Here is a 10,000-nt window from a genome sequence, read left to right as displayed (position 1 = left end):
GCCAAATCTGGTCTTGTGTTGCATGCAACTCTCTGACATTATAAATGAATCATCACCATTAACCATTATTCGTTAATCTACATTTAGTCCTTGATATTTCTGTCTTTAATGTTCGTTAACTTGATTTTTCTGTTCTTATATTTGTTGTGTTTTTTTTTAAGTATTTTGTTGTGTTGCCGTTTCTTTTGTTTTGTTTAGTTTTCTTTTGTCTATTGTCATTTGTAAACTGTTCTGCTTCAAAGATTATGCTACCGTTTGTTAACGAAGACAGGTCACGCTACAGTAAACCACACACATGGAACTCTGCACACGAGAAACCATCAACACAGCACACAGAGAAAAGGCATACATACATACACATATATGTGTATACACACATATGTTGGTGCATACACATTTTATATAATATATTTATTCATGTATGTATCTATATATTTATATGTGTATGCATGTATACATGAACAAGTATACATGTTTGTCTGAACATGTGTGTGTGTGTTTGTGTGTAATATATATATGTATATATATGTGTGTCTGTATATATATCATCATCATCATCGTCATCACTTAACATTCACTTCCCATGCTGGCATTGGTTGGACGATTCGACTGGAGCCTGTAATTTCTTCTTCTCCAAGATGGACAAATTGTGCTTGGGTTCCACCAATTAACATGGCTTTGGCCTTTTCAGCACTAACCCACAAGCCACCCCAAACTGTATAGGCTACCATCATGTCCTACAGTGTATCTTTGTCATGGCTTAGTAATATCAAGTTGTCTGTGAAATCCAACTTCATCAGTTGTCTGGTCCTTGTGTTATTTCAAAACTCATACATTACTTTCCAAATGATGGAATTAATCGCTATCAGGAACAGAAATGATGACAAAGATGCAACACTGTCTCACTCCAGAAGCAATTTCGAACATATTCGTGGTTCCACTTCTTGAATTCACATAATACAGAGACTCAAATTTGTTGGGGACCCAATAGACCTTCAAGATATTCCACAGTGTACCTCGGTGGACACAATTAAATGCTTTCTTAAAGCAGGTGAAACTAATCAGCAGATGTTTTCTGCAGTATGAAGATCTGAAGATTCTGCAACATGAAGATCTGTTCCACTTTGAAAACTTGCCTGACCTCTCTCAATTCAGCGTCAATCTTTCATCTATTCAACAGGACACTGCAAAGAACTTTGGCTGGCATGGATAACAGTGTAATTCCACACCAGTTGTTACAGTCTGATGAGATTCTTACTCAAAATATTTCCATAATATAAATCATTATAAATTTTTTGGTTTTGGGATATGAATCAAAACAATTGTAGGGATTATATTTATTTTTATATTTTAATAATATAATATTATGTTAATAAATTAACATATGTCAGTTTAAACTCTCCACTTTCCTTTTATTATATATATGTATATTCATATGTATATGATACATATTGTATATATGTGTGTGTGTATATATATATGCATATATGTATGCACACACATGCATATACGTGTATGTCTGAGTGAGTGTGTGTATGTATGTTTGTGGTTTCTTTCATCCATGCAAACATGCAATGCATGCCTCAGATCTGTAAATGAATGCAATTAACAAATCCAATTTTAATATAAATCTTTCATTTTGATAAGAGACAGCAAGAAGCATGATATGACAGACATGTTATCTATGTGCCTATCTTTAATTATATGACTTGGATTATTAAAATTACATATTCCAACGTAAGTGTCAGAAGTTGTTCCTAGTATATATGTGTTTATATATATATATATATATATATATATATATATATATATATATATATAGAGAGAGAGAGAGAGAGAGAGAGAGAGAGAGAGAGAGAGAGAGAGAAAGAGAGAGAGAGAGAGAGAGAGAGAGAGAGAGAGAGAGAGAAAGAGAGAGAGAGAGAGAGAGAGAAAGAGAGAGAGAGATAGAGAGAGAGAGCTATACATGCACGCACACACACATACGTGGCAGCAGGATTCTGCTTCTTGTCACACCTCTGGAAAGAGTCACAAGTGGTTACCAGAGAATTTCTATGACTTCACCAACCCCAACATCCGGCTCCCTATTTCTCCCGATTGTGATTCAATGGATTAATATTCATGGGGGCACGGTTGAGAAAGACACCCACCACTTTGCCTACAACTGCAAGGCTGAGCTGGTGGCCAAGATCACGGAAGTGTTTGAAGATCTTCACCAGGGACACAATAAGAAACACGGGTGCCAGGTTCTGGAGCCATTTTAAGGCCATGGTGAAAAGCTGTGGATGGGTACTTTGAGTAAACCTTTATTTGTCAGCCATAATCTTGTTGATGTTTTTGGGATCTTTTGAAAATACTCTTATTTTGGAAGGGATACTGTGTTTTCTCTTGCTTTTATGCAAACAGTCAAATTTAGCCCCAAACTCCCTCTGTGTGTGTCTATTTGTACAAGCATTAACACCAGCATGTCCTGTTCACACACACATTTCCTCTTCCTTACACTCTCACATGCAAACACACACACACACACACACGTATTGCACATTCACACACACACATACACAGATATATTGACACACTTGCTGTCATGCACGTTGCCACACACACATACGTACATACAAAGGCACATATGCAAATGCATACACTGCATCTTCATAGACAGATAGACACACACACACACGCATATATATATACAGACTCATAGCACATACAAAGACACATACATACTTATATGACATGCACATGTATACACAAAACATATATCCAAAGACAGGTGGACACCCACACATGCACATACATACTTACACGCACACACATAGACACACACACACATACACACGTATACATACATAGGCACACCCACACAAACATGCTCAAATACAGATAGACACGCGCATACATATACACACATGGGCACACACAAATACGCATACAGTCACATCCACGTAGTCTCACAAACAGATACAAACACATACATACAAACGCATACATGTATATAAAGACACGCACACACACACACACTCACATATACATGCACAGGCAGACAAACGCATTCACATACACACACATCACATAGACAGATGCACACAGACCCGCACAGGCGCACACACACACAGACCCGCACAGGAGCACACACACACACACACACACAGACACGGACGGGCACATATAGACGGATGCACGCATGTGGACACACGCACACAGACACACACACATGCTCAGAGAGAGGGAGAAAGGGTGGGAGGAGCGGACAGGCAGGTCTAGAATGGTTGTGCGTGGAGAGGCCTTTGTATGCCTCTCAAAGCACATAGATAATAAGTTATTTGGTTATGTGCCTGACAGCTCCAGTAGCTCGCCATGTAAGAGGGCAGCAGCCACTTGCTAAAACAGATCAGAGAGACGTGGTTAGGGGTGGGGGTGGTAGTGGTGGTCGTCGTCGTCGTTGTGGTGGAGACAGTGGTAGTGGTGGTGGCGGTGATGGTTGTGGTTATGGCAGTGGTTGTGATGGTGGTGGTGGTAGTGGTAGAGGTAGTGGTGGTAGTGGCAGTGGCTGTGGTGGAGACAGTGGTCGTAGTGGTGATAGTGATGGTGGTATTTGTGGTTGTAGAAGTGGTAGCAGTGGTGGTGGTGGTTGTGGCAATGGTTGTGACGGTGGTGATGGTAGTGGTGATCGTGGTGTATGATAGTTTTGATGGTGATGGTACTGGCGGTTGTGGTGATTGTGAAGGTGGCGGTGGTGGCGGCGGCGGCGGTAATGGTAGTGTATGATGGACTGTGGTGGTGGCGGCAATGGTGGAGGGTTAATAAGGGAAACTTGCTGGGGTAGAGGAAGCGGTGGTATTTGTAGATATAGGGTTAAAGTGTGTGTGTGTTATTTATATATATATATATATATATATATATATATATATATATATATATAGATATATATATATATATAGATATATATATAGATATATATATATATATATATATATATATATAGAGAGAGAGAGAGAGAGGGAGAGAGAGAGAAAGCAGGAGTTTGATATATAGACAGAAGGGGAGGAGGAAACACAGAGAGAGAAACACATAGGGAGGGACAGAAAAACAGTTATAGGAATGACAGTGAGAGAGAGAGAGGAGAGAGAAAGAGAGATTGAGAATGTAAAAAGTGTGTGTGTGTGTGTGCCAGAGTAAATACAAACGATGGCAGAATGTTAAGACGGAAGTGATGGTGCGGAAGAGGGTGGCGTGATGGCAGACGGCGGTGATGATGGCAAGGATTACGGGGGCGGGGGAAGGGTAGTGGTCGCCAGATGAAGGGGAAGAGAATCCAGGAGAAGATTAAGTGGAATGGAGGAAAGTCACACATCCAGAAGAGAGAGAAACACACATACAGATACACACATAGATGCATACACGTGTGTGTATGAGTGTATTTATATGCATGTTGTATGTATGCATGTAATAATGATATATAGACATATATATATATACATATATGTGTGTGTGTGTGTGTATAATATTCTTTCTATATATGTTAATATGTATATATATGTATACAAATGCACACACACATAAACACATATACATACATACATATATACATACATATATATCTATCTATATATATATATATATATATATATATATATATATACATACATACAAACATACATATATATATAATGTGTGTGTGTGTGTATGTATATATATATATATATAGTAGGTATAAACACAGTGTAGGCAAAATAATTTTAGTTGGTCTCAGCAAGATATTTCATCACCGAGAAACACAACGGCTAAACAAGGAAACGGGTGCTGACTTTATGTCCATGTGAACTAAGCAAAAAAAATGTATAAATGAATAAATAAAATAAAATAAAAAGACTCCAAACATACCACCCATAAATAAAATATGAAATATTTGCCACGAGTTATCTCAGGACATCTGTTTCGTTGACTCTTCACCTCATCAACCACTGCTCGACTAAAGACAGTCACTTGTTTTACTGCACAATATATAGCATTTGTTGGTATCGTGATGTGTTGGTATATATAGGACTATCTGAGGAGTCCGTACGTCCTTATAATTACATTTCTGATTGGGGTGGCTAAGTGTTTATGGATATAAACAATTCCCTCGCTGGGTTTGCTGTGGGTGAAGAAGCTTTCTTTGTTTAACGTACATTATCGAGAAAACGGAAAGAACAATCAAAGAAACGAACTAGAAAGTCCATTTCCTCGAGAATTTGACCGCAAATTACGATTTAAATCGCGAAAATACCTTCTTCAGGTTAAAGAACTTGAGAACTTCGAAGCTGATTTGATGAAATTATAAAAATAACTAAGCTATCGGCATAGTTATAACCCCTCCCTAAAGTCTTTAAACGGTTTTATGAAACAGGGAAAAATTTCCAGGATATGTTAAGTGCTTGAGAGAGCGTAAATATCAGGTTACACATCTTAAGAAAGCTTCCAGAAGATTAATATTCTGGGCAATTGGGGTTCTAGATTGGAGGTGCAAACAGTTTGGACTTACCATGGTGAGAGGTTGACAAAAGCCTTATTGGGTAATAATAAACCATATTAGACTTTTTGGGTGATTTTACAAATATGGTTCGTCGAACGCAGATCCTGGTTGACAATAATGCCTATGTCAAGTTCACCAGCAGACCTCTTAAGTTTGGTGTTGTGGAGAGATCACCCGTTTTGAACAGGGAAATAACGCTGGCAATTGCCACTGTTCTGGAGGTAAGGCAATTATGAAGACAAAAATTGGAAGAAGCTCAACAGCCGGTGTTGTAGAAAAAGACCGCTGCATTTGAGAAGCAAACAAGCGATGCCACCATTACCAGGGAAAGTAGAATTGAATATAAACTTGAGATGGCGGTGCAGCATTGCAGAGGCAAATGTAGCAGATGTTATCGAATTTGGTGTCAGCGGCAGTGAATCCCTTACGTTTGGATTTTCAACAACTCCAAGCAGATGTATGCTAGATGTACAGATGTGATAATTATAAATGTCGCAGGAAAAATACTTTTTCCTGCAGTTGTTTCAAATTGTCACAAGAAATTATTAAAAAGCTTGAGCAAACATAAGACATCACATTGACTCCCAACTTTCGTTACCATATTTCTAACGAAATTCACTGTCTTTTTATTTCAATTAATTTTTTTTTTAATAATTGAAGAATTTAGTAAAATAATTTTGACATTTTTAAGCTAATGTTTGAAGCATAAATTAACATGAAACTTTGATGGAACTTTTAAAATTAAATCATTTCAAAAATTAACTTTATATCGTAGAAGTGGGGCGGTCTCAAGTAGGTCGGAATGAAAATGATTAAAGCAGCCTATACGAAACAGGTTGTAGTCAGTCATGTTAAAAAAAAAACCACCGAAAAGTAAATAATGTGCTCCAGTTGCCATGACTGTAATAAAATCAGGGTCAATATTTTTAACGTAAGTCAAAATGTAGATCTCGACGCATAAATTATGGGCATTTAAACGCAGCCATTTTGTATCTGAATTTAAGCCTATCGTTCATAAGAAATAACATATTGTTCTTTTCTAGTTTCTAATGAATTTTACATAACTGCTCGTTGTTGGTTCGATATCTTCAGACCAGCTGGCATCTATTTTTTCATGTTACCAGACTTGACAAATGTCCATATTTGTTTATTGTCGTCTAAGCTAAAACTAACAAACTGCGTTGGCTCTCGATTCAAGGAAGATACAATACTTCGTGTGCACATTCCAGTCGTAAACCATGATGGGTTCAATAAACGATTCGATTTTCACGCCTAGCCTTATCTAGAGATAATCTAACTAGCAAGATATTTAAAATCTAGGCGGGGCGGGGAAGCAAAAAGGAAACGAGGGAGATAACTCCAGGAAAATCATTCGACTGAAATTATTTAACAATATACACCGTATATAGATGAGCGTGAATTTGGTCTTTGAAGGCAACTGTTGAACGTAACGGGCATTTTTCAAGCTAAGACACACACGCACACACACGATTGTATGCAGTGGCGGACTGGGTCTAAAAATATTGGTTGCCAGGAGACTAAGGGGCCCACCTACAACTACAATGCTATCATTTAATTTTTTTTTTTTGTTAAAAAGTATTCTTTACAATTGTCTCCAAACAGCCAGGCTGAAATAATTAATACATTCTTCCAGGAGTGAATAAAGAATTCTCAAACTTGAGGGGAGCGCCCTTTAGATACTAACATGGGCCCCCGTATATGGATTCTAATGGCGCAGGGGCCCACTCGCCATTGAGCAAGCTGACCAGTCCGCCACTGGTCGTATGTATGTAAAAACTTAGAGGATAATTGTAATCCAGGCTAGCAGCTCATCGACACTTCATGTAGGAACTTGACAAGCGTAGTATTCTGATAAACGAAGAAACATCGGTTAAACTCCACTTGATTACTAAAGGAAACACTTCGCAAATTACATATAACACTTGCACTCATTCAAGTGTGGGGACAGGGGAAATTCCACCTCTATCTCCCACTTCAGTTAGAAACATTGAGAGCATTGGAATGACATCTGTAACATCACATGGAACATCCTTTATATGACTCCATTTTACTTGCTTGGAGCTCATAAGCACCAGATCTGTGTCCATTAGAAACTGCATATACTCGACTAGCTTGCAGTAGCCATCAATAAGAAAAATTACTTACTTTATTGTTGCCACTAGAGGTATACCCTGTTCATGAAATTCAAACAGTTGGCCACTGGTAACTCAGAACAGCAAACTTAGGTCTTGTTGACTCATGCACAGTGGCAGGGAATATGGTTTCTGCTGTGCATAGATGTTACTGCTTAGTAATTTAACTCAAGCCAACCTTGCAAACTCATATATGTAAATTGACATAATCAAAATTGTTATCTTTCCAAGCAGTAACTGTTGTTGTTGAAATCCTACACCCTGCAGAATGTCTACCCACTGATGTCAATATCTTGCCTGCTCTACCACGTGGAGTAACAAATGTTATGAGCTGACATCATTGAAATATCACACCCTACAGAATGCTGACAAAGTGATACCAACATCCTGTGTGTTCCCACCATGTGAATCTAACAATAAAATAACCAATGTTGCCATGGCAGCAAAAACAGTCATGTGATCTTAACTGACTGACAAAGGTCTAAATACACTTTCCTACATGCAATTTTTAATTCTTTCTTAAGTAATCTCCAGTTTATCTTTGAACATCTGATGATGTGGACACGTCCTATGCCCATGAAACTTTTGGCAATGTGGAGCTGTTTTGAACTGATAATAAATACACGTAACACCAAGTGTGTTCTACTTTCTTTTGTTTGTTCAATCACTTCTGTTTTCTCTTTTGATGAGTGCCAACGTACGAAACTCTCAAACCTTGAGTCACTCTCTTACTTCTGCCAAATATTAATAAAAATATGCACATATATATATATATATATATATATATATATATATATATATATATATGTATATGTATGTATGTATACATATATATATATATATATGTATGTATATATATATATATATATATATATATATATATATATATATATATACATGAATATGTGTTTTTATATATATACACATATACATATGTGTCTGAATGTGTACATATATATAAATACATATAAATATACATATATTACATATGTATACATATATGTATATAAATATGTATATATATATGTATATATGAATTTATCTAAATAAATATGTATAAATATACATGTATGTAGTTATATGTCTATACCTATACATACATATGTATATATGTGTGTCTATGTGTGTTTATGTGTGTGTATACATAAATATGTATATACATATGCAAACAAAGGCACACATCAAAATAAAGTCATATCTCTATAAATTCACACACAGAAACATACACACACACTCTCTCTCTCTCTCTCTCTCTATCTATCTATCTATCTATCTCACCCTCTCTCTATCTATCTCACCCCTCTCTCCATCTATATCACCCCTCCCTCTCTCTCTCTCTCTCTCTCTCTCTCTCTCACACACGCACACACAGAGTGTACATCCATATTTATATAAGAAAAAGCAGAAAGAAAGATTGAAATAACAACAGTAGAGGAATTAGAAGATGGCATTATAGGAGTAGCAGAGAGGGGAAAGGGAAGCGGGGGGTGGGGGTGGCGGGAAGGGAAGGGGGTGCGTAAGAAGAGGGAGGGGGTGAAGCACGGGGGGCGGGGATGGGGAAGAGAATGCAGAGAAGAGAGGGGGGGAAAGTAGCTGGTGGTGGTGGTGCAGGCTGTAAGTGATGGCAGAAGAGACAGAAATATATATAAATAACAGGAAAAAAAAAGGAAAAAGGTCTTTGAATGGACAATATTGCTATGGAATGATGGCTAGAATAGACAAGATAGAATAGCACACACATACACGCATACACACACGCTTATGTGCACACTCGCATCACACTTGCACATAAATATGTTCGCATGCCCATAACACACTTACATAGAGTCAGATCCACATATATGCACACACATATACAGCAAATCGGACGTATGCACATGAACAGGCGTTTGAGAGTCTTGGAGTTTTTGAGTGTTTGAAAGGTTTTGGAGGATTAATACATACATCCATAGATAGACAGATGAAAAGAGATCATCTCAGATACAATACATACATACATATAAATATATATATATATATGTATGTATATATATATATACACCCCCACACACACATATATATCTATATATGCATATATAATAGATGTATATATACATATATATATAGAGTGAGAGTGAGAGAAAGAGAGATAGATAGATATGTATGTATATATGTATATGTGTATGTATATATGTACATATCTATGTATCTATGTATGTATAAGTAGAGAGATAGATAAACATGAAAAGATTGTCGAATATGATATATTAGTATATATATATTGAAGGATAGACAAATAGATAGACATACAGATAAACAGACAGACAGATAAATAGATACATACATAGATAGA

General features: G+C 37.0%; 1 protein-coding gene across 1 annotated transcript in view; it reads right to left on the bottom strand.

Moving 5' to 3' along the window:
• LOC106880284 (uncharacterized) overlaps positions 1 to 6,844 on the bottom strand; it is a 37,065-nt gene extending 30,221 nt beyond the window's left edge. Inside the window, exon 1 of the mRNA XM_052975393.2 lies at positions 5,525 to 6,844. Within this exon, the coding sequence (XP_052831353.1) occupies positions 5,525 to 5,570 (46 nt within the window). The 5' untranslated portion in view covers positions 5,571 to 6,844. The remainder of the gene's footprint in view (positions 1 to 5,524) is intronic.
• Between the last annotated feature and the right edge of the window lie 3,156 nt (positions 6,845 to 10,000).

This window comes from Octopus bimaculoides, chromosome 21, assembly GCF_046866305.1.
Source record: "Octopus bimaculoides isolate indiv1 chromosome 21, ASM4686630v1, whole genome shotgun sequence".
In the NCBI taxonomy this organism is placed as follows: domain Eukaryota; kingdom Metazoa; phylum Mollusca; class Cephalopoda; order Octopoda; family Octopodidae; genus Octopus; species Octopus bimaculoides.
Note: the sequence above shows the minus strand (reverse complement) of the source record. Positions and strands in the feature narration are given on the sequence as shown.